Genomic DNA, 24970 nt, shown 5'->3' on the forward strand with positions numbered 1-24970 from the left:
TCTTCCCCAGCACAGGGGTAGAAAAATCCCCTCGGGGCAGCAACTCCCAAACCTCGAGCCTCAGGTTCAGCGCTTGAGCTTACAGCAGTACTTGGAGACATCCAAACACCCACCTCTGCACGTTTTTAACCGAGGAGGTTGTAAATTCTCTGTTTAATATCGCTCCGCAGCCCAGCTGCTGGCCGTGGGTTGGCCTTGCCGGATTACCGGTGGTCTGCAAGTTGCCGGGGAGCTGCTGCGCTGAGTGACCCCGCTCCTCCGAGGCACAGGCCGCGCGTCGGCGCCCGTCCAGAAACGCCGGGATAATGAGCAGACACGGAGGCAGATCTTTTTAAGCCTACTTTTTATTTTTTGGAAAACATTCTTTTAATAAAAAGAACAAGGGACAATTCCTCAGTCGTACAAAGACGTTAATGGTACAAAGATGTTCTTTGCGTTACACGCAACGGGGAGAAAATGAGGCTCGTGGACTTCCCTTCCCGCTGAAGACAGAGAAAGGTAAACAGGAGCCGTTTCTAAGGCACCCTGCTGCCCTTAGCACCTGAATGGGATTCTGTCCTTAGGAAGAAATGAAGACGGAAAGCGAGCCTCCCGCAGCGAGCGCAGAAGATGCCGACACGCGCCCAGTGGTACAAATATGTAAGAAAGCACGTACTTTCCCGGCTACAAATCTGCCTGTGTCGTTTTCAAATAAAAAGCTTTTTTAGGAAAAAAAACCACCAAACCAACCATACAAATATCTGCTTATATGTTTATGTTCTTGTATTTGCAACTTGCCGCTTCTCTCCCCGCTCTCTTTTCATGCTCAGCCCTTTTCCACGGGCCTCTTTGGCCCACTTGAGCCTGGCTCCGCCGCGGGGAGCCCGCCTAACTCTGAGGCTGTGCTTAAATCCCCCTGAAACCCAGGCTGAGCACCTGGGCAGGGGCTGTCCTCGCATCTTCCCTGCTTTCCTAAGCAGCAGGACCAAAGAGCTACCAAGGGGCAGGGTCACGCCTGGCCGTGGCTACGCAGGGGTGTGTCTGCAGCCGATGGCTCCGTTCGACCCCCCCCGTAACCCGGATCACAGACCCTCCTGCTCGCCGCGGCTTTCAGGTCTGCAAGTACTGTTTGGTTACAGCGTCTTGCAGCGGCTACAGCCACGGGTGGCCGTCAGCGGAGGCTCCCGACAGCCCCGGCAGGCGCTAAAACTTTGTGTTGGCTGCTTAAATTAAAAATACAAACCGGGCCCTGGAGGGGTTTTCTGCACTTTACCCTCCAGCTGCGACGTCACACGTAATTTGGAGCACAGACACAGACCGGCGCTGCCGGGCCGGACACTGATGTCTTTTCATAGTTAAAAATGATAATTGCTAACTAAACAGTTTTTCAATATTCCTACTTTTATAAACATCAGTAGCACAAACCAATTGCTTCAAATTCTGATAATTTTTGAAATATCAAAGAAAAACACCCACAGAAAGCTTCCCTCCCTCCGTCAGGCCAGACGTTACTCCAGCTTGAGCAGTGCGTTTGTGGCCAAGAGCCCGCCAGAGCAGCTCCACCACCTACACCAGGGAGGGAAGGGGTAAATGCGGGCGTGAGATTCGGCCGAGCCCGACCCAGACCGTCCCTCTGGGCACATCCCCGCCAAATATCTCACCAGCCAAAAAAAAATCCTTGCCAACCCCGTCTGCCCTCCGCAGCTCCCACCGCAGCGGTGCCCGGGTTCTGGCGTCCCGAGGCGGGCAGCAGCGGGTTGGGAGGGGATTTTATTGTGCTGAGGGGCCTCACACAAAACACACGGAGCTAAAGGAAAGGCTCCACCTGCCCTCGCTGCCCCACACAGCAGCGATTGCCCTGACAGGCCCCGAGTCCCAGCCCGAGCCGGGCTGTACCCGTTTTCGCACTGCTCGAAGGACCAGAAGGGCCGGCAGCTGCACAAACTTACAAGCTCCTGGGCTGTCGCTGCAGCCCGTGGTCCCAGGAGGCTTCCCTGCAGGACTGAAGCCGGGGGGGACACCCAGGAGCCCACGCTTCCCGCCGCGGGGTACCACAGAGTCAGGCTCCCTTCTTCAGGGCAGGGGCGAGGGAAGAGCAAAGCGCAGGAGACCTGGCCCCTGAGCAAATTCCTCCTCTCTGTGCCTCTGCTTCCCCCGCCGGAGAACGGGAGGAGAGAGGATGCCTCTGGATTGCAGTTTCAGACCTGCTGCTGCAAAGTCACGATTAAAATTATTGCTATTTCACCCTTTGCTGCGAAGGTGACATCCACAGCCTTTATGACAACTCCATTTCATAGACTAAATGCACACAGGAGAGGCACTGGGGACCCATTCAACTCCTTGCCTCAAGGCTTTTTTGATCACAGGCACTTGATTATTTTTACTTATGTGGGCTTAGGAAACCGCACAGCACAGCATATACCAAGGGCAACAGTAAATAACAGGGCAGCACGAGCTGCCAGCTCTGGCGGAGGGGCTGGGCTGGAAGAGAGCCCTTGAAAACCCACTTTGGGCGCGGGGCTGCCCACTCGGCCCGTCCCGGCTGGACCCTGACGGATGCTGCGGGTGTCCTTAGCGGCAAAGACAAAGCAGAGCAAAGCCCTTAGCGGGGCTGGACGGGGCGATGCGCGCTGGAGGGCGGTGTACAAACAAACCAGGCTGTTAAGCTGAAAGGCTTTCGGAGCGACTGGCGCTGCTGTGTGTACAGCGGGGCCCTGGCGCAAGCCTACGCTGACCTTCGGAGAGGTCTCGGGGACATTTTAGACCAAGGGGTGGGCTTGCAGCAGCAGAGAAGCCCCCCCGGGCAGATGTCCCTTTCTCCGGCTCCCCTCTGCAGCAGGAAAGCTTCTGTGCCCTAGAGCCAATCCGCCGGTCATGGCAAACAACTGCAGCCTGTTCTGAGCTCCCGAGGGACCCGCTCCACCACCGCAGCGGGCTGGATCCCTGCTCGCTGCAGACACGGTCACCTCTCACTCTGCCAACTAGAGTGAACATTTCACCCCGAAGAGCATGACACCATCTGCTTGGTATGTCTCCTCTGGAGCCTTCCACTGCGCGCGTGAGAAGACCTCATCTATGTCTATATTGTCTTTGGTACGGAGCCAAGGGGCTCGAGCCATCTGCATCGGCGCAGTCCGCAGGGAGGGTGCCGGAGCCCGAACCAGCGGCGTCCCGCTGGGGCAGCCAGCTCGCGGCTAGAGCCCGTGTGCCAGCGCGGAGGCCGAGAGAACAGCAGGGGTTTGCGGAGCGCAGCGGGTGCCGGCGCTCAGGGAGCCCCTGTTCATGCAAGAGCTACGTCCAGGTGATGCTGGTGACCCGCTGGGAGAGACCTGGAGCGGAGCGTGTAGGATCTAGGGCTTGTGGGGGAGAGGGGCTCCGCGGAGGATTGCTCAGCCAGCCACCTCTCATGCGCCTGCTATGGATGCGTTTATCCCATTATCCTGGGCCAAGAAGATGCCACGACCTGCTCGTCGGGCACAAAACCACTGACCGTTGCTCAGCACCTTCCTCTCCTGCCTCCCCAGTCCCCATCCACGCAAACCAGGAAGAGAAACGCTACCGAGAGCCAAGCAGTGGGAAGAGGAGAACCGTGCCAGGAACAAGCCAACACAACTCTGTGGAAATGTTCAGCTTCTTTTTCACGTTTGAGGGCTCCAAGAGACACAGCAGAACTGGCTCCGTGACCCTGGTGCTCCACAAGCATCCCCTGCCTTTCCCTCCCAGCCCGCACCCCGGCAATAACCGCTAACAGGCGCAGAAGAGGCTTTGCAGCTACCAGCTGCTGCGGGGAGCCTCCGAGCCCTCAGAACCAGGCAACAAATCTCCTTTTCCCTCCAAAAAAAAAAAGAGCTGAACATTTCCTACGATGACCCAGAGCATTTGATGACGAGACCAGCCTTCGCACGCCAAACTCTGCTTCCTCTGGATGACCCTTTGAACGGACAAAACCACTCTTAAAGATACATGTATCAACTCCTGCGTCTCCAGTTCCCTGTGCGCTCCCTTCCTGACAGCTCTTGGGCTGTCTGGAGAAACCTGGGCAAATTCTTCGCCCTCCAGTTCCCCGCTGCGGGTGGCAATGCTGACTGCCGGTCAGTAAGGGAGAGAAAAGCGCTGCAGAAGGCTCAGCTGCCGGGGGACAACAACTCCCGGGCCTTTTAAAGGAGCCCCGTGAACCCCGAAGGCAAGCAGGCTCCACCTCGCCGATGGGACACGTGGCTGGGGAAAAGCAAAAGGTCAATAAAACCCGCTGCTGATCTAAGAGCAGGAGGAGAAGGCAGAACCGCGGAGCCTGCGGGCTGCGAGACAGGAAAGCACGCAGCTCTGAAGCGTGACCCGCTGAAGAGCCAAGGCAGACCTAAGGGCTGAGCGCTGGAGAGCGGGCGCCGGTTTTCTCAAGAGCAGGACGTCTAGCCAAACCCTGCTTTGAAGAGACCTCATCACCCAGCTCTGCAGGGCTGCTTGCGGGAACAGCAGAGCCGAGCAGGGCCAGCACGAGGCCCTGCCCTTGGTGCTCAGGAGGAACAAACCCTTGGGAGCGGGGAGGGCTGAGGAGCCAGCTGGAAAGCCTACGAGGTCAGAGGGTTTGGTTTCGGGCGCCTCTCCGGCTCCCGCGGGTTACCGCTGTCCTGCTGGGGGGGGGGAATCTTTTTGCTAATGCCCAACCACCCACTGCTCCTCCCTCGCCCTGGTCTCCCGAGGCGCAAAGCCGGGAAGGAGCCAGGCTGAGCAGCCTCCCCGGGCCTCGCTCCTGCCTCCTCGAGAGCAGCGCTTGCTCAGGGCAGCGCCAAGCGCGCCGCTGCGGGGCAGCAGGGCCTGGGCACATCCGCAGGGCATTAATCACACAGGCCCTACTCCCGTTTCAACTTTGAAACCTTAGCTGTATGAAAAAAGTCTCTGGTATTAATATTAATATTATTTATTATAATAAAGAACAGTCAAGCAGCGTGAAAAAAATATATCTTAGCTACATTACCTTAAATTGCCAAAAATATACACATTTTTCTCTTTTATTTAATAAAAAAACAAATCAAAACAAAAAAAAAAAGACACATGCAACATACTAAATGAGACATTAGCATCAAAACGGGTAAAGAAACGTACCCCAGTGCAACTGAAACACAGATAATCTTTAGCTTTTATTTTTCTGTCTTTCCCCTGCTCTCCCTCTTTTTCACAGAGATACAAATGTTTAATGTCGACCTTCCAGCAGTGCCCCCTTCTTCTCCCCTCAACCTGCCAAAGGGACCTTGGGCTCTGCGACAGGTTGAGGCGATCAGACAAGGAGGACACCTCAAAGGGACCGGGTGCCTTTGGAAGATGTCAGAGAAACCTCTAAGTGCTATATGTCTCTTCCCCGGCTCGGCCTCTCCAGCCTCGTGTCCCCCCCAGCCCCAGAGAGCGGGGAGGCTTCGTGCTCGTCCCGCCACCGCCACACCTCAACGGCACGGCCAGCAGAGAGCTGGGGGCACCGCGGAGCTCAGCCCTGCCTGCTTTTAACAGCCACCCTGCCTCCAAAACCCATTCCTTGAATTCAGTCCTTTATTTCCGACCCCTTCTGACGCGTGGGCTCCCAGGTATGGTCCCAGTAGCAGTGCGGAGCCCCGGACAGCGCGGTTCGGCCTCCTGACTGCAAGCTCACCTCTAAGTGCCTCTCGCCCACCTCCTGCAAGTTTCCTGTCCCTGCCCAGGGATTTGGACGCCGAACCACTGACCAGAACAAGGCTTTTGGTTGTCCCGGGAGGCCACGCGTGTTGTACCACGGCTCGCTACCCCAGGGGGAGATGCTAGCCAGCCTTCCCTCCTTCCCATCGCCTCTCTTCCTGGTCCTGGCTCGTTTCTAATTCCAGGGTGTGAAACGTGGTTAAATTTTGGAAGAATTTGCCCAACTCTGGGTGCAATGGCGGACCCTCGTGGTTACGAATAGGTCTGAAGGCTGTGCTGATGGTCAGCATGACAGCAAGACAGGCGGTAACGCAAATGTGGGACCTTAAGAGTAAAAAAAAAAAAAAAGTAAAAAATAAAATAAAAACCAAGCCCCCGACAAACACAGCTGGGCAAGCAGCCGGCAGAGGCCACATCTGCACGTTTAACAGCCACTGTTTTACCCCCGGCGCTTCTGCCCCTCGCCTTGCCGACCCAAACCAGCGCTAAGGAACCCGAAGGAGCCGTCGCTCGCCGAAGGCTGCCGGGTACAGCCTTCACGCGTACGCAGCCACCGCCCGCACGCACAGGGCGCCTCAGGGCCGAGTTCAGCACGGTAGCCCTGGAACAGCCGTTCCGCCTGTTGCTGCCAAGCCCAAGGCTCCTCGCGCACGGCGGGAGCAGCAAGGCGAGGCCCCCGCCGCAGAAGTGGCTCCGAGCAGAGGGTCTCCGAGCCGTGGGGGTTTGGGAGGCACCTCTGCTCGCGGGGGGGAGGGGGGGGAACCGGAGTTTTAAAAAAGTGCGAGCACACAGTCGTGCCAGAGCAATTTTGGGGCCAGGGAGCCAAAACTAAGAGTCAAACCATTTGCAATTGAAAAGATCTAATTCACATTTTGCAAGCACCAGGGGATGGAGGGCGGCACGGCTCAGCCAGTGGCTTGCGGGGGACTGGGAGCGCGCCAGCGAGAGCCGCGGGTCAGTGCTCCTCTCTAGGGCTGAGCTGCGGAGACCGCGAGAAGGGAGACCTTTTTTTTTCCTGCATTTTCACTTATAGCTGCCATCTCCATCTTTCCAATAGCTTCTTAACCTTGTTAAAACATTAGCTTTTCTTTATAAAAAAAAAATTATATATATATAATATATATATATTTCTGAGCAGACAGCAGTGTTCTGCCCAGTTCACAGAACTGGAGGCTGAGATCAGAAAGGTATTTTCTCTCCTTTTAGCCTTATTCAACCATTATGGTGACAATCTTCCAAACAACCCCCCCCCCCCAAAAAAAAAGAAATAAGAAATAAAATAAAATAAAAAGGAAGAAAGATATTTAGCAGATGAGTTTTGCCTATAACAAACTTTTCTAGTACTATCAGCACAGACCCACTGCTGACAAATTTGAATAGTGCAAACTAGTTAGGGGCAGTGGGAATGTGCTGAAAAATATCCATTAAGGTCTGAAGGTCTGACAATTTTTTTTTTAAGACCCTCAGAGTTTCTATTAGCTGGAGTCTTCCCGCCTGCCCCCAGGAGATCTGGATTTAACCAGGGGACGTGGAAAAGAAGGGGCATTTGTACGTTTGACGTAGGTGCTCCCCTTCCTCCAGAGCGGCCCCACCTGTCCTTCAATCAACCCATCGCATCCACGCTCAGAGGAAGCCGGTTTCTTTGCCGAGGTTCCAGGCTGCGAGGCGGAGTTAAGGTCAAAAGGTGGAGAACAACGAAGGGTCTGATGTCCTAGCTCAGGAGACTGGTAACTGTCCCATTGCTTGGAGATCCCTTTTCTGAAGTGCCCAAGACTGGTGGAAGAACGTGTTTTTGCCAAACTGGAGCGATTTGCGGTGGGTAAGAAAGAACAGGTACCGGATTTGGGACTCTCTCTTCCCCACACACATTTCTATCTCCCAGCTTAGGCCTGTGAAACATCTGCCAGGTTCAAATGCACCTTCTGAAGTTGGCTACGACGGGGGTCATACTGGCTACAGCCCCTTTTGCAAGGTGAAATTTTAGCCTTTGGAAATCTTGGAAGGAAAGAGAGAGACGGCACAAGGAGCAGGAGTGTGCTTTTCACGTGACAAGTACAGCACCGAACCGACAGCAGCTGGTAGAGCAGATGTGGCAATGTCCTCTAAAGAAGTAGGTGGCTTTTCACCTCCTCCCCAAGCACCAGTCCTTACCCATCGCTCCACCGCTCGTGTCTTTTCAGGCTGGGTTTGGATCCAGCTGAGGTGTCGGGGCTTCCTATGACGGCTATAGAGAGAAGAGCATCCTAAGAGCCCAGCAGATGAAAAGCAGGTGAGAAATCACAGCTACAGAACTTCTTCTTAACCTCCCCATCTGGGCGAAGCAGACCACGCAGGCACTGCCAACAGGTCCCGCTTCCCCAGCTGTGTCACATCCAGTGCTGCCTCCGCGGGCACTGCCAGGTTCCTCTGCACCGTGCAGAAAGGCGTCCTCAGCAGAGGGGCCTCCCTCCGCCAAGGTCTTGGCCGAGGATGCTCGATGGTTTCTAGTGCCTTGCCTTGGGGGCTACACACACGTGAACACACGCTCGCACTCACGGCAGGGAGGAGACTGGCAGGCATCTGGTGTTAACTCCCTCCTCCACTCTGCGTGGAAACACAGCTTCACTTTGAGCATGTGTGGCACGGACCAGGGCGGCCGGCAGCCCCCCACCTTCGCTCCTCCCGATACCAGGGCTTGGTCAGAGACGTACTGTCTTCCAAAGCACCTCTTGGCATTGCCCAGCGGCAGGAAATGCTTCTTGGAAGCCTTGTGCTCATTGCTCTAACAGTATCAAAGTTGACTGGAAAGCCACATTCCCCTGGCTGAGAGGAGTTGGCTGCTGGTTTGTTCGGGGTGAGGGGGGAGCTTAGCCCTTGTCCTGGGTAAGAGGAGCTCCCTTTTCATTCATGCTCTTTAAAAAACAAACAGAAAAAGAGACGCAGAGGAGACAGGTATCAGTACTGGACGGGCAGCAACACGAGGGGGCAGAAGCAGAGAGCCCTGCTGTGCTGCAGACCTGGCCCTGCTCACCGCGACCTCTCAGGCTCCTCCGAGATCAAGGGAGACACGGGATCCCCAGGTTTCCCCTCTGCCCAGTTCAGGCTGAACTGGCCCCCTCGACCCTGGCCTTTGGCTCCTAAATGTCTCCAACCAGGACTGGACCTTCGGGTACAGCTACAGGCCAGGGGAGGGATGGAGGAGAGATGAAAGTATCACACCATCAGTCCCTAGACACTGGTGTTCCAGTACAAGGCTGCTTTAAAGAGAGGCTGTAAACCTCTCCACAACCTCTCCTCTTGGGTGCAAGATTCCTTCTAAACCCTGGGTTTCAACATGTGGTCACCTTCGTATTTCATCACGAGGCTCCAATAGGGCCAGCGCTGCCAGGGGCACATTGTCCCATCCGAGTCTTAGGGTTAACGGAGACAAATCTACAGCCTGTCACTGCTTTGCTTCTGCAGCGGGTCTGGGGCGTGTCTGCATGGAAGGGCGCCTTGGGAGCCTCTGTGCCTACCCACGACCCTGTCTGGGCCCTACAGAAGTCCTCGGAGGTAGGATCAGGACGTGACACTGGCTAGTCAGGGACGCAGCAAAGCCAGTGGAGCACGCTGGCTCTGTTGCCTAAGCAGTGCCCTTGCTCCCCCAAGTTAACTGTAGCGCAGACTGTCTCTCCCCGGGTCTGTACAGCGCCTAGCACCACGAGCTCGGTGGGGTTAGGGTAGTGCTAGCAGCATACGCACCGTTCCTTTCGCGGTGTTGCCATCAGCCTGCAGGTTGAGAAACGGGTTAGTCTGTGCTGTAAGGACGGGTGGGATGCCTGTCCCCGAAGCCAGGAGGCTGTTCCCAGGAGTGCTGAGCGGTGGGGTGGCCTGGGGGGCCAGGAGGGCATTGCTAGGGTTGAGCTGCTGGGGGGAGAGGGAGGCCAGGAGGGAGCTGCTGCTGGGGGGCGGCTGAGGGGCCGAGGTCATCAGGGCGCTGGTGCTGGAGTGCAGGGGGGCGGAGGTGGCTGCCAGGAGGCTGGTCATGGACAGCTGGGACGAGCTCGTCATCTGCAGCCGCTGCAGCTCCCTCTTCTGCTGGATTTGCTGCATCATCTGGAACACCAGGGCCTGCTGCTCCTGTAGGGAAGGGTGAGGAAGAGAAGTCAAAGGAGGGACAAAGGGCTACGGAAGAGGTGACGCCTAATACAACGGAGCCAGGAGCCACATGAGCACACTCCATCCCAGGCAATGCTACTGGGGACAGGGAGAAAGTCCCCTTGAACACATCTCTACAGGTAGAGAGGGGAACAGTCCGTCTTGTGTTCATTAACAGCCTGTGCTTATGACCTTTCCAATCCCATTGTTTCCTGAAGCGTAGGATTAGCTAACCTTCCCTAAAACACCTGCAGGCACACAAATCTATTCAGCTCTTCCCAATCCATCGACCCATGGATTTTAAGCCTGTGGCAGTCACTATCCTGAGTTTCAGATTGGCTGCTAATTTCCTTCCCCAGCCCATCCCTCTTCACAGCCCTGACCCACAGGGTCGGTGCAGGTGAACCGAACCCGGCAGGGGGGATGAGGGCCACGCTCACCTGCGCCCAGAGGGACGCCCTCGAATCCAACCAAACTGCGGAAATCGCTATAGCAACCATCGACCAATGCGGCAGGCTGAGAGCTGACATTGTTCCCGTACCCACAGGGATGCAGCTGATGACACGGTGACATCAGCTGCTGTAAAGAGAAGCCCTTTGAAATTTGCTTTTCCCGGGTTATAAATAGCCTGACCCAGAAATCTATCCAAAGCAACGGGCCAAGTTCATGGGAGATATAAACGAGCACAGCTTCATTGACGGGAACTGTTAGCACTCCCGTGCAACTCCACCGCAGGGGAGGGACACCACAGAGGTTTCTGCAGGGCAAGCGAATGCGGTTCTTACACACTCAGCAGCTTGTTTACCATCTATCGGTGCAGCCATTCCCACAACAGCCTGGCACGGGGCTGCTGTTTTACCCAAGAGGGTGCAGGCAGAGAGCCAAGATCCTCAACACAGCTGCCTGATCCTTCTTCTGACCCCGAAGTCCTCAGCCACCTACACAGTCCCCCTGGCATCTCCAGTGCTCCATGTCAATGTGCCCAGACATGGCTCACCTGCCTCAGGACTACGGAATTTGGTGCTTATCTCCTTCTAAACTCAAATAGTGTCCTCAGGCCAGTTCCTCTTCGGGCCTCAGAACATCTGCAAGCCTAGAGACCAGTGTGCTCCTGGCAGCAGGAACAGACACGATTTGCATTCAAAGATGGCTGGAGGAGATAACAGGACTCCTGATGTTACGGTGGCTTAGCGTTACCACGGTCTCACACCCTCAGGATGTGGGAAACCCAGATTAAATTTTTGCCTTTGCACTGAAAAAGTTCAAATCCCCATCTCCCTCCCTCCAGGAGGTGCCGCACCTTCCTGCCTAAAGCTTTTCTCCTCACTCCACCCACAGCAGCCCAGAGCCAAGGAAAAGGCACGTGATTCTTGCAGCCCTGTGGGCAGGGGATTCATGTGAAGGAGGGAGCCCTAAGTTTTTCTCTCTGCTCGGAGGCTTTCCCATTAAAGAGCTCATCAGATAAAAGGTGCCAGCAGGCACACTTACCGGATTAAGCGGCTGGGAAGTCAGGAGCTGCTGAAGCTGCTGGAGCTGCTGTTCGTGTTGGTGCAAGACGTGCCGCTGCTGCTCTGTCAGGGGACTCAGGCTGGGCATGCTGCAAGGGGAGCAGGGCAGGGAATGTCAGCGCAGCCCGTCTTGGTCCTGCATACACAGGGCCTCCCTCCCTCCCTCCCGGTGCTAAGCTTCTGCTGGAGAGGGCAGGGCTGTCCCCGCGAGCTCCCCATCCTCACCTGCTCAGGCTGGTGGAGAGCTGCAAGGTCGGAGGCCCGCTCGCCTGCGTCAGCGCGCTCGGAGGCTGGGCGGCCTGAGCTCCGTTCAGATTCCCCAGGATCCCGTTGATGGGCATCTGCTGGCCTCCTGCCAGGGTCCCCATCAGGCCGTCCACCATGGGCACCGTGGAGAGGCTGTGGCTGGCAGTGGTGCCTCCCCCCAGCCCGCTGCCTGCCACCCTGGCCAGGCCATTCACCTGCTGCACCCCGGGCAGGGGTAGCGAGGCAGGACTCTGCTGCAGCATGGGCAGGGGCGGAGGAGTGCTGTGGAAGGACAGGGAAGAGCTGCTCCTGCTGGGGCAACCTGAATGAGGGTCCTGGGGGAGAAACGGACATAAGAGCATCGGACTGGGGCAGCTTGTGAAAGTTCAGCTCAGCTCCAAGGGTACTTTGGGCAGGAGCTGGAGGTGGGAAGGGGGGCTGTGAGTGCAAGTGCAGGTGTATGCTCAGAGGCGTCCCAGAACTCAAGATATGCTTTGCTGGATCTCTAGAAGTGCGGCCAGAGTAACCTAGAAGCATCCTCGCCTCATGCTCCCAGCCTCAGCTACTCTACTCCGACCCTCAGCACTGAGATGAACTGAAGAACGGGCGCTCCAGAGAAAGGAACCTGATTTCTGGGCCTGGACTATGAGGCTTTATGAGCTGGATATCAAGTCAGAGTACCGGGACTGCACTGCTCTGTTCCCTCCCTGAGTCCCTTCCCCAGCTGGCTGGCGGATGTGGTGCCAGTGTACCTCAGACGAAGTGGAGAGTGAGTTCTCAATCCCAAAGCTGTTCTTGCATGGGGGGCTCTTGCTGATGCTCAAGGAGTCGTTGTTGCAGACTGTATGGAGGAGAGAAGTGGGGATGCAGAGTCAGGGGTGGTGCCTGACGTTGCCACAGCAATAGCAAGGGACAGTGCACAGTGGCAGTGGCTACAGAGGGATAAATGGGTCAGATCCTCCCCACCGCAACCCCCTCCTCCCCACGCCAGGGCACCACTATGGAAGGGCACAGGGTAATGCATCCCACCAGTCCCCTCACCATTAGGAGGCAGGATGTACTGGGCCTGGCTGCCTGGACCGTTGCTGCTGGTCACCACGGGGAAAGGGACAGAGAGCTGGACGTTGAGGAGCTGCAAACGCTCCTTCTTGGCCGTCAGCGTCATGATCTGCTCCTGGAGCCGCTGGTTCTCCTTCTGCAGCGAGTGCAGGGCTTTGAGCATTTCTACAACTGCAGGGAACGGAAGCGGGGAAGGGGGACAGGGTCGGGGAGAGAACAGGGGACGGAGGAAAGAGGACAAGGGGATCCACAGGAGGTACCACAATTAGACCACACTGGGGGAGGAGACTGGCCCCAGACCACAGTCCCACTGCCAGCTACTCCCCACGGCACAGACCAGTGCTTTGTCCCCTACCCAGCTCCTTTGCCTGTGGGCAAAAATCCCAGCTGGCTCCCCCACAACCATGCACAAGGACCTCTCCTCCCACAGCCCATACCCCGAGTGACTCACTGTTTACGCCGGCTTCCCCATTGCCCTGCTTCTCCAGGAGCTGCTCGATGTTTGGGGTAGCCTGGGGAACATTCTCCAGCTGCCCACTGCTGCTACAGGACACTGTCTGGTCGAAGAGGGTCGGCAGGCTGCTGATGGGGGACCTGGGGAAGGGTTGGCGAGATGTCAGGGATGCTTCCCTAAGCTGCACCTGCACTCCTTTGCTCCTTTTTCCCCACATCTCCTCTGCCGCACGCTGGGAGCGGCCGCATCCCTCCCAGCCTCAGTCTCTTCAGCTCCACTTCAGGATTGCCCTCCGGCTCGGATTGGAAAAGCAAACCTGCCTCCTCCTCCCCTCCCATCCCACCCGCAGCCCCAAGGAGGAGGGAAGGCGCTGCCTCTACTTCCCCCAGCCTCTTTCCCTGTCCTTGCTGTGTCATCCCGCGGCTCCCCGGGGTACGGCCGTGCGGATGCGGAGGCACCCCGGTGCCCGGCGGCAGGGGAGGACTCCTGAAGGACACTCACATGGAAGAGAGACTCTCCTGGGGCGACGTCCCTCGGCAGCCAAAACTGCAGTCTTCCAGGTCAGGCTCTGCGTGGGGAGGGGGACAGAGAGGCGCGGCGTTCAGCGGCGGCCGGCCCCGCAGGTGCGCGGCTCCGCCGGCGGCGGGCGGCGGGGCCGCTCCCCGCTAGATGGGAGCACCGAGCAGCGCCGGGCCCCGGCGTTGCATAACGGCCCCGCCCGCCGGGGGAGGGGCTGCGTGTCACCCCGGGACCGGGGGGGGGCTTGGTGTCACCCTGCGAAGGTCACCGACGCGACACCCATCCACCCCCCCACCCCCCTTCTAATGGCAAGAGCCAAACCGCCCGGGCGGTGCAAGCCCGGGGCCGCGGGGAGCTGGGCTGCCCCAGCCCGCTTCCCTCCCCAGCCGCGCAGAGCCGCCGGGATGAGCGGAAAGAAGCTGCTCCTTTAGCCGTAAAAGCGGCCACTTGCTTTGCTGAGCCTGCAAGGATGAATCAGTGCTGCGCAAAGCCTCGCTCAGCTCTCCTAAGTGCTACTGCAGCCTCCCGGATCCTTTCCCAAAACTCAGCTGGGGTCCTCCAAGGTTTCCAGATGCTCAGCTCCTTTCCAAAGGGCTCCTTCGGCGCCCAGAAGCTACCCCCATAGCCACCCCTCCGTCCCAGGGAGCTGGGACACCGCAGTGCTGGGGACGGAACCACTGTGCATGTGCACATGTGCAGGGTATCTCCCACCCAAAGGGAAATCAAGAAGTGAAGTATATTTATCTGCCATTTGCTTTCCATCCCCAGAGCCTGCCAGCCCCATAAACACGCGTTCCCTTCGCCCTGGGACGTGTCAGATGTTGTGAGTACAGCCTGCACCAGCTGGCCGACTCGCCCCTCCTCTTCTTCACACAATAAGAGACGTTTCTTATGTGCAAGAATCCAGGAAGTCTCCTGCAGGGAACACTGTGATTTACAGTGTAATGCCCTGAGCAGGGCATTAGTTATTGGCAGTATATTCTACTGCTGAGAACAAGCAAACGCAGCTGTTGTTCAGCAGCTCTTACAGACAGGTATGAGTGGGATCCTCGCTCCTTCCTTCATCCCCATGGGAATGTCCTCCTGGCCATCAGTTACAACTGGCCCACCCTTCTGGGGAGAAGCCACCGCTTTCTGGAGGTGACCAGCAGTTGCCAGTCAACAGCAGTCTCCCAGCATAAGGCATCACATGGAGACAAATTCATTTTGTGGGCACCACAAGGCATGAAATCTTCCTAAATCCTCCAACCCAGGATCAGCCACCAGAAGGCTGGGAACAGTCGGACCACGGCAGCGCTTCTCAGTATCATTTCCATTCGAGGACCACCTAAACCCTTTGAAAAATATCCACAGCCCACCGCGTGCGGCTTTGCCACAACAGTTTTCACTTGCAACCAAATAAACATTCAGCTAAGCTCTGCCTGCCTGCCTGTTACTGTCACGTTGTTTGCTTGCAGCCCAGGGAGGTTGTGCGCACACACACACACACACACACACACACGATTCCGGTTTTCTGAAACAGTACCAGCCTCCATATTCAATTATCTCCTGGCCAACACCACCCTGTTGTCTACAGAATGGGCGGATGACTGAGTTATCACACAGAGACAGCACTTTCCAAAGCAGCAAGTATGAAAAAGAGGCTCGAAGACAACTACAGAAGATAAATATATTTGGCCTGTCATCGTAATGAGGCAGGATCCAGGACAAGCCGTGGGAGGAAGAACTAGACAGTAGCTAAGGGAGTGGGAAGATAAGAATCAGACTTTTTGTACTGCCAAAGGCACCCTTGTATCAACCTGCATCAGTGACAACAGTTTCTCAGTTCCTCCATCTGTAAGACAGGGTAACGCCATTTCCCTACATCGCATTAAAACTGCAACGAGCTCAAATATTACTGCAATGAAAGCTACATCTCCGCAGGATATCTCTACACAGGCACGCTCAGGAAGGGTAATCTGAATTAAAGACAAGGCAGGATTACTTAAAACTTCACAACCGCCCTGTTAACAACACAGGATTAAAGCAGTCACCACACTTTTAAGTGAAAATGGCCCCACACAGGAGGCTTAATGTATGTTAATTAATCCCCCTGGAAAAAAAAGTGAATTTGGCTTAAGAGCCTCTGGGTCACTAGCTCCAGCAGGAGGAGATAGCGATGGACAAACCTTAAACACGACAAGAGCCAGGAGCTGTTCTGAAGGCTGCCTGGAACTGGAAGAAACATGTCCCGAAGCTTCTAAGATCCCAGTCAAACAAAAAGAACAATCTTGGAAATGGAAACTAAGGATCAGACCTTTTTTGAGCGCTCTGTATGTTGGATTTTGCCTGCATGATTCACTCATTAGCAGCCGCAGGGCTGGAACAGAACCCAGACTGCCGAGCCTCCGTGTTGTGCCTGAACCACAGGGCTATTCCTGACAGTTGACTCGCTTCCTTCTCCTGTCAGCACCTTGCCAAAATAACAGCAAAGGGGAAGTGGCAGCGGGTCATCTCTCTCTTGTCGATCGCCGTGAGGGAAAAATATCTCTTTGAATCATCCCATTCTTTCCTTAATTCCAGGTAACTGAATCACTCCTGACTCACAGCTCCCATGCAACGGCCCCGACTCCCGCTGAGGTCAGCTGCGCCGTTACCTTCCTGTTGCACTCAGGCAGGTGCACGCCGCCGGCGGGGCACGACACAAAACGCTGCCAGTGACACACGGAGACACAGGCGGGCACCTTCCACGGGCTTGCGAAGGTCACAAGTAAGCATACGTGTTCACTCATGCTTTACATGCAGGCATGCACGCTTGTTAAGGCAAATAAGGGCACGCTGGTGTGGGATCATCCGGAGACCTCAGAGCCACCTCTAACGAGGACTGTGAGCTTTAAAGTGCGGGTCGCTCAGCGTGACGCTGGGCAGAGTGTTACCTCGCAGGAGTTCAGCATCCAGCATGCTGAGCTGCCAACGTTTCTGGGCTAGGGGAGCACGAGACAGTTGCACCACTAACTGCAACATCTGAAAATCAGGAGGGTGCTTTTGTTTAACTACTGGTGCAAAACAAAAATCAGGCCCACTCTGTTATGGGAAGAAAAAAACCAACCAACCAAACAAACAAAAAAAAAATCTTACGATGCTTCAAGTTTCCTGTTTATTAACCAGGCAATTTTCCAAGAAAAATGGATTTGCCTTGGTGGGAAAAAATGAGCAGTTTTAAGTAATTCAGGGTTGGCACTTTCACGTTTGGAAGTTGAAAACAGTGGATTTTGTTGCATTCATGACAAAGCCAAAGGGGAAGGGCAGAAAGTAACTCAAAACAGAAATGGAAGATGAAAATTAAGAGTGTGAGATAGCGCTCATTTAAAAACAAAAAACCAAAACCAAACAGAAAACAAAACCCCAACAAAATCTTTTAACTTATTTTGAGCAAGCAAAAGTATTTTTCAAGAGGTTTGCACAGCTTTAGTGCGTAAAAAGACAACAAATTTCTGTAGGGAAGGACTTACATTCTTGCACTTTTCTAGCATATGTCCAGGGACACACATAATCCGGTGGACACGCCAGCAGATAGCTTTTGCAGGACTGCGGGCGAGCACTTAAGGCTAACACAAGCACCCCCTGCCCTGGGGAAAAAGCCACTGTCCCTCTCTCCTAGCCCCTGGCTCTCACACGCGTGGGACGGGAGCAAGCAGGGAGGGCAGCTGGAGAACTATGGATGCAGTTGTCTCGACTCTTCCAGGGAGACCCCTTTGGAAGTCCAAACTCACATACCTTCTGATTCACGTACCTGCCCGGCTGCTTTCCGACTGATTTAAGAGTGGGTTGATTGATAGCCCAGATGTGAGGGGGCTTCCAAAAATATGTGAGGAAGGGAGGCTGAATGTTGAACCTGCCAGCGAGAACACCTACATGGCAAAACAAGGAGGGAGAGAGAGAGAAATTACTTCTCAAAAACGCAGTAACATTATTCCATCTCCTCCCGACTCTTGAGCCCAACTTGGTCATGAGAGCGAGCGTTAAAAATATCTCCTTGGAAGTCTCGCTAGACAGTTGAAATCTTCCCAGCCCCGTCTCAGAGCCAAGAGGTCTGAATGAGCCATGTTAACACTGAGGCTGTAAAACTAACTCTCTCCTCCATGTAAAACACCTTTCACAGTGAGCTCCCAACACAGGACAAGGCTCTGTCTCCTGGCACATGCACAGCCCACCCAGCTGGGACGTACGAGCCCTCCCACCACGTTATCTGTGCCGCAGGGTGAAGGCAGGGCTGGCACTGGTGGCAGGATCCAGCCGAGCAGCAGGGGACGAGCAGCACAGGGCACAGCACGTGCCGACAGCCAGGCCTCCGCTACCTGAGCGCTGTCTGTGCTCCCCTCACAGTCAGTGGAAAGCAATGCATCCTTTCAGGTTGCAATTCCTCCCACCCCGCAACAGGCTGATTGGGCTGTGATGCAAAGCTGCCTGTATCCTTCTTCTGACTCTAAGGGAAGCTGCAGTTGGCAGCTCTCCTCCAAACTGAAGGAAGAGTAGCTGTTCCCAAGTGGAAAAAGCAACTCCTCTGTGCCCACAGACTGGCCCTGCTCTGCCAGTGACTGCTCTGTCCAATGCTCTCCTGAACTACAGTCCCTCTCCTGGTCCTGGTGTTCTTACCTGCGTGGTGGAGACCGAGGAGGAGGAAGCTGGGATGGTGCTAGCAAAGGGAGACCGGTTGAGCTGTGGGAGAGACGACGTACCCTGGTGTGCCAGCAGGCTGGAAGAGAGGGGTGTACTGCACACAGCTCGGAGCACTCCGCCCCCGTGGGAAATAGGGTCCTTGTTACTGGTGTAGATCCCTGCAAGGGGAGGAGACGTGTTAGAGAGCCACGCTCCCCTCTGCTCCCCTCCGCTCCCCTCCGCTGGCCTGGAAGCAGCTGGTTTTCTGCAGGGCTTGACCTCAGAAAGGAAGGGTGGCACCAACGCACAAGACCAAGTGTAACATGCACTTGAGCATCTCACGGCCTGGCATGCAGCAAGGGTGGTCAAAGCCCACAATCCGTCTATCAAAAGATATCACACAATATTCCAGCCTTGCCCCTGCCCCCCTCTTGTTTGCTCCCTGCACCCCGATACAATCCATCAGAGAAATCACACCATAAAGTGACTCACCGAAGGCACAAGTCAGCGGCAGAAGTGGGCAGTGGACTCGGAGAGTCCCACTCTCCGCTGCCCGTGCTAGTCAAGAGACCACACTCTTGCTGAGCTAATCTGTCCCCTTCCGTGATGCCCAGGGACCACGGTGGGGCACAGACAGATAAATGAGGAAGAAAGGGTGAGGAGAGAGCTGCTGCCGAGCGAGGGGACCCGTCTGACTTCCCCTTGGCTCAGGCGTGCGGCAGAGGCAGTGCCCAAAGCCGGGTCCTTCAGAGCCCTGCCAACTTCTCTCCGCAAGAGAAGAATGGGAGAACAAGCAGGCAGGAGAGCGGGGCCTGGCAGCCTCCTCCTCCTCTTTGAAACATCCCTTTGTTGTTCTAGGGGGAGGCAAAAAACAAAATTGGCCTAGGGTTATGATTATGGAATTTGCATCAATTCTTGCAGCTCCTCTCCCCTCTCAGGCAGTGCAAATGGGCCAGGGCTCCCAGGCACACACAACAAAATTGTACCTCCTCCCCCCCCTTGCAATCTGACCTAAATTGGAGCATCTGCAAACAACCCACAATAGACCGATGACAAGTTCTGCTGCCAGAACAGTGTCAAACCTCAGCCCTGAGCAGCAGGCCCCTCCTCTGCCTGCTGCCTTAACCCCTTCCTGCCACGTGTCCTGGCTGCCCTCATCCCTGCCAGGCCAGCGAAGGGGAGTGAGGCTGGGAACGGCTGTAAGCCTCTCAGCAGAGTTAATGGTGCGCCAGTCTCCCAACCCTATGTCGATGTGGTAAGACCAGGATGAGAGGTTTTGCTTTTAAAAGAGGGGTTAAACTTGAACCACTTATGAGAGTCCCTCATTTGGGGTCAGACTGTGGTTGTTCCGGTTTGGCCTGTGAATATCCCTCTCTATCGCTCTGGAAATTAAGCTCTGGCTAGCTCAAGTTTTCCAGCACTTGAGCAAAAAGGGTTTGAAATGCCCCCCAGCTCAGGTCTGCAGCCCAGCTCCAACGGTAGAGAAGCTGTCCTGGAGGAGATTCTAGGATGAAGGCCAAAATGGAAAGGGGAGGCCCAGATGTGGTTTTTTGTAGCTCCTGGGACTGAATTAAAGGGACTGGACTCTGCGCAGGCAGGTCCAGACACCAGCCAAATGTGAGGAAAAAGACAGCAGGGCTGGGAGGAACCGTGCACACCTGGAGCCCTAAGGGGAAACATACCTGAACCCAGCAGCGGGGACTCCATGCTGAGGCTGGGCAGATTCCCCGTGTGGCTGAAGGACCGGGAAGAGTTGCCAATGCTGGAGCTAACAAGAGAGCCTCCGGAGAAGGGTGACGAGGAAGTGGACGTGGACCCAGCCAGCTGGGCACCCAAAATCTCTTTGCTTTTGCCCCCTTTCGGCCTGCCAGGCCCATGTTTGTTCTTCTTGCTACCCTTGTGCTTCTTTTCCTTCAGCACTTCTCCCTCCTCCATACTGAGGGATGGCATGCGCTTGTGGCTGCTGCTGCTACCACTGGTCCCGCTGCTCCCCACCGAAGGGCCGCTGACGGGGTTTGAGGCTTTGTAGTCCACAGGGGAAGCATCACGGCCTCTCTGCTGGCTCACCGCAGAGGTGGAGAAGCGCATGATGGATCCAAAGCCTGAGAAGATCACCTTCTGCTCGAAGATGTCCCCCTTCTGGCCTTCATACAGAGGGGAGCAGTGGGAAGAAGAAGAGGAAGAGACCGGCTTCCGGTACTTCTCGTCGTCCTGCTCAAGCTTGGGAAATGTCACAAAGTCCTGGGAGCACTGCAAGTTGCTGCAGGAGGTACCTGGGGGAAGCAGAGGGGAAGCAGATACAGGAAGGCTCATGGTGGCAGTAACTCAGCCCCTAAGGCAACAGGAGCATGGTCACAATGCAGGTCCTCTGGCCCAGCCTAGTTACTGAGCTGAAGGACACCTTTGTTACCTTCCAGCCCTGCTCCCCCCCACCCCGCTGCTCTGACGCTCTCCAGCAAGCACAAGAGGTACACGCCAGCAGTTTCATCCCATCCAAACGTGCACTTCTCTGTTCCCCCAGGCCCTGCATCAGCACTGTCCCTCCAGCCCCGATTAGGGTGCCAGGAGATGAAACACGGCAGCCGTTGCGACAACAGCTCAAAAAAGAGCTGAGCAAGGTCAGAGCAGATGGGAGCCCTGCAAGGCTTTGACTCAAAGCTCGGGGGAGCCTCGATATCGGGTTTTGGCTCAGGTCTCTCCACTAGTACTCCTTAAAACACTGCTGCAGACAGTACCACCTACGGAGGAGAGGGCAGGTGCTGCCCATATTGCCTGTGCACAGTATCCCTTCCCTCCTCCCCCCGCTCAGACATCTGGATCTGATTTTCCTTGCAGTGCAGCAGGCCTGCATGGGAGGGAAGCTGTAACACTCATCTGACTCACTTCTTCCCTCTGTGCACGGAGTTAGTAGCAATAAGACTTTTCCCTTTCTCTTCAAGGGGTTAAAAAAATAGCCATCAGCAAAGTTTCCCAGCACTAGCTGGTGAATGGGTACCTTTGCAGGCACAGAGATATCAAAGAGGGGCAAAGCAAAACATCACCCCCATTCTCTCTTCCTCTCTTGCTTCTCCTTCACCCCTTACCTGCAGGCTGGAAGGTCCCGCTGGATGAAGCTGAGCTGAAGCCAACTGAGCTTTTCCCACTTCCCGTCTTTTTTCCCTTGTGGCTGCTGCCATGGCTTGAGGACTTCTTGCCTTTCACCTCCGACCTGCCGACCTCCGAGGTCTCTTTGCTCCCCTCATGGTGGCTGGTGGAGCCCTGGCAGCAGCAAACACAGAGGTGACTCACTCAGGCCAGATGTGGCCACAGCGGGGGCTCTTTTTACCAATTTCCCCTTAAGAGAAGTCATTACCCCTGTGCCCACAAAGTGATGGTCAGGTCATGTTACTCAGGAGAGAAAAAGCAACATTCCCCTTTACTGCTGCTTGGTGGCACCAGGCTTTATACTCCTAGGGATTACACTCATCCCAACTAACCGCAGGAAATTAAACAGGGCACTGACAATAAGGACACAGACATCAGAGATTCCCCACATCATCAGCAGAGGGGAGTACCTTAGAGGGTTATTCAGCCCAAATAAAATCTGAATTTTGGCTGTGATTCAAACATGTATTTCAGCTGCATCTCTCAGGTGTGCTGTTCTCAGCAAGGTCATTCCACCTGGGGGAACTTGCTCGTCCTTGTGCTGAGATGGGAGTTTCCCTAAAGCACCCACCGAAGCACCTCCACTGACAGCCCAGGGCTTTCCAAATCTATTGCAGTAAATATTTCACAGTGACATTGTTAGAGCAGCATCAGAGCATGCAGCAACAGATGCTATCCAAACCCCATTTAAGCCTGCAGGAGACAGGGAAGCAAGGGGGGTGAAGAGGCTGGCCAGATGCTACGAAATCCAGAAGCTTGGGATGAGAGAGAGAAGTGTGGGAGTTCAGCAGGGGGAGAGTGGAATGAACCGAAAACCAGATCCCCCGGGGCACCCACGCTAGGATATGAAACCTTCACCTTCAAGTCACTTCAAAGCCAAGCGAGCAGTGTTCAAAGATCACTTCTTGGAAGATATTACTGCAACCACTCAATATTACAGATATAGTTCTAACGTGACGGCTACAGCCCAAAGTATAACACCTGTACGTTAGCGCAAACATCTTTTATTTCTTACTTGTATCTACAAGGAGGACACAGAGAAGCACGATACCTTTCTTACATTCCACTATCCCTGACTCCAGATGACCTCTTCTTGGGGAGAGCTAAAGAAAAAAGGGCTTGTAATGCAGACTCATGAATGCCCAGATAAAAATCTTTCCCCATTCCTCCCACATGGTTTAATCACTCTGCACAATGCAACAGCTGGCAGCCTAACACACACCAGATGTGCTGGGAATATGAAAGACAGGAGGAAGGGAGTGGTGGAAATTAGGGGGGAGAGGAGGGGGAATCTGTATTTTCTCATCACAGACTCCTGGATGTAGGAGATTAAGCCTTCTTGATTTATGAGCTCAGAGGGAGCATGAAAATCTTTCCGACTTTCCACATCTGCCTGGGGAGGGAAAGGAGAGCAGTGTCTGGGGGCTGTGGGAAGTCCTGATACTGCTCACGAAGTCGCAGGAACGAGATGGCTCATGTCTCAGCAGAAACGCAAAGCCCCGAATTTCCCCCCCATAAATTCACCTCTTTGGAGCTCCGCACAAGGTGCACGAGGCCACAGAAGGGCAGGGGGAAACCACATGAGAAGACATGTTCTAAATCCAGAGTGTCAGGAAGGGAGTGCAGGGCAAGTAATGAATTAGTGCAGGGTGGAAGGGGGAAATCTGAGCTGGGAAATAAATCTTAATTGTAAAATTAAAGGCAAAAAAAAAAAAAAAAAGAGGGTAAGAGAGGCTGAGCTGGCTCAGCTGAAGGTGGTGAACGGACAGACACTCACCTGTAGGGCTGATCTGACCTCACAGACCTCCCTGAGAGACTCCCAGAGATTTTGGAGGCAGGATTTTCCCACCCCCTGCCAAACACTATCCTAGATATTGTTTGCCAAACAAGTCACGGCAGACAGATCTCTACAGTACTTCCCCAAGCCCTCCTCATCACAAAGGGCCCTTCGCTAGCAGCCGTTCCAGAGAGCCTGAATTTGGGGCAAGGACCCAAGCATTGCAGCCAAGAAGCAGAGAGAGGGAAACTGAAACCACACTAAATCACTTCCCTTCTCTGTGCCTCTAGTTCTTTCCCACTTTGCTCCGTGGAGCCTGCAAGCTCTGTGTGGCAGCGGAGCCTTCCAGGAGACACACGTGGACAGCCAAGCACAACACGGCCTTCATCTGAAGGGGGGGTGTCTGCTACCATAATGCCAATATTAATAACAGTAACGAGGGCTGCAATCCCATCGCCTCCCTAACGAAGGAGATTCTCCAGCTCGGGGCTGCTGCCTAGAGGGAGCAGGACAGGGGAAACCTGCGTGCCTGCTGCTCGCCTTGTGCATAAACAGAGGTCTCAATCTCCGGATCATCGGCTTTCTCCAGCATGGAAATCCATGTGCGTGTGTGCAGAAACATCAATGTTTCGTGTGTTGCAAACAGGTGTGTGTGGGGGGGAAGGGCATGCTGCAGGGGGAAAAAAAATAGGGAAGAAGTGAGGAAATGAGAGCTCTCTCAAAATGAGGCAGCAACTACATTTTGAAGGTCTATTTAAAGCAACCAAATGAAAAATGTCACCAGAATAAACCTGCTGCCCCAGCTGGACGTGACAGTCTGACGGGGAAACTCCTGCCTCAACCCGGGGGGGGGGGCTGGGAGAAGTGAGACGAAGTCACGAGGGCACCCAAGCGCAGGCATGCAGGCACCTCCTCCCCCCGGCACTCGCTGTCCCCCGAGGGACCGTACCTGTTTCCTGGCCTCTCTGTGACACTGTGCAGCACCCAAGCTCTTCATTCATTAATTTATTTATGGAAAATCAGAAGAGCATCTCTTTGCCTCCTGATTGGCGGGATGAGCTCCTAGAGGGAACCACTGATGAAATAGAGAAGGGGTAGGGGAGGCTGGCGCCGCATTGGAAACACAGAGCGGCTTTGCCCTGGATTAAACTACTGGTGAGAGGAAGCAGGGAGGACATGAACGAGGAACAACGCGACGAGAGCAGGAGCTCCTCCAGCCCACGCACCACCGGGCGATGTGCTGAAGCAGCCACCCAGGCAGGCTGTAAGCATCGGCTGCCTTTCCACGCTGGATCACCAGGTAGAGGTCAGGCGAGTCCCCAGCAGGAAGCCTCGGCCAAAACGCTTGCACAAGCTACGGCCCTCTGTCTGAGCCACTCGCAACCTTCACCATGTCCTTCCTCTCAACCTCGAGGTCTGTGAACAGCACTGTGCTGCTGCTGCTCTTTGTAGGGGGATAGGAGACAGAGTCAGGCTGAAGACTGTATTTTTAAGTCCCTGATGTCACTAGCAAATTCCCGCTCATGTCAGCACAAGGGGTGCTAAAAGGCTCAGGGGTTCTTACTGCAAATATCCGTGCTGAGACATGCTTCTATTAGCAGGGGTAATCATCAGCCCTCCCCCACAAACCCCTACCCCATCACAGCGACTGTGAATTTGCCTGAGCCAGGCGCAGTGCAGAGGTTCCCAGGATCTGTCAGCTCCAGGCCAGTCCTGGGTAGATGCCGAGAGCTCAAATAACAGTGGGAAACCTGGAAAGTCTCCCTGCCTCCGGTGGCATCTGCAATCGAGCTCTCTTCGCCCTGCTGTGCTCCCTCTCCAGCACCTGACCGGGAGAGGGTGGGTGTGGGGAGGCCTTGGCATCCA

The 24970-nt window shown here is 55.1% G+C and overlaps 1 protein-coding gene across 6 annotated transcripts in view; it reads right to left on the bottom strand.

Annotated features, from left to right (window-relative positions):
* Positions 1-4974: 4974 nt before the first annotated feature.
* The window catches only part of MLLT6 (MLLT6, PHD finger containing), a 47384-nt gene continuing 27388 nt past the window's right edge, over positions 4975-24970 (bottom strand). For 4 of the 6 annotated variants that reach the window (XM_064473447.1, XM_064473446.1, XM_064473443.1 and 1 more), the window contains exons 9-20: positions 21267-21441; positions 19866-20456; positions 18181-18362; positions 17318-17435; positions 13528-13594; positions 13024-13166; positions 12555-12743; positions 12266-12354; positions 11493-11848; positions 11248-11356; positions 9364-9741; positions 4975-8534 (exon numbers count right to left, since the gene is read on the bottom strand). In XM_064473447.1, coding sequence (XP_064329517.1) covers positions 8490-8534; positions 9364-9741; positions 11248-11356; positions 11493-11848; positions 12266-12354; positions 12555-12743; positions 13024-13166; positions 13528-13594; positions 17318-17435; positions 18181-18362; positions 19866-20456; positions 21267-21441 — 2442 coding nt within the window. In that variant the 3' untranslated portion in view covers positions 4975-8489. The remainder of the gene's footprint in view (positions 8535-9363; positions 9742-11247; positions 11357-11492; positions 11849-12265; positions 12355-12554; positions 12744-13023; positions 13167-13527; positions 13595-17317; positions 17436-18180; positions 18363-19865; positions 20457-21266; positions 21442-24970) is intronic. The other 2 variants (XM_064473444.1, XM_064473445.1) reach the window with 2 other exon arrangements.

This window comes from Phalacrocorax carbo, chromosome 25 (assembly GCF_963921805.1).
Source record: "Phalacrocorax carbo chromosome 25, bPhaCar2.1, whole genome shotgun sequence".
In the NCBI taxonomy this organism is placed as follows: domain Eukaryota; kingdom Metazoa; phylum Chordata; class Aves; order Suliformes; family Phalacrocoracidae; genus Phalacrocorax; species Phalacrocorax carbo.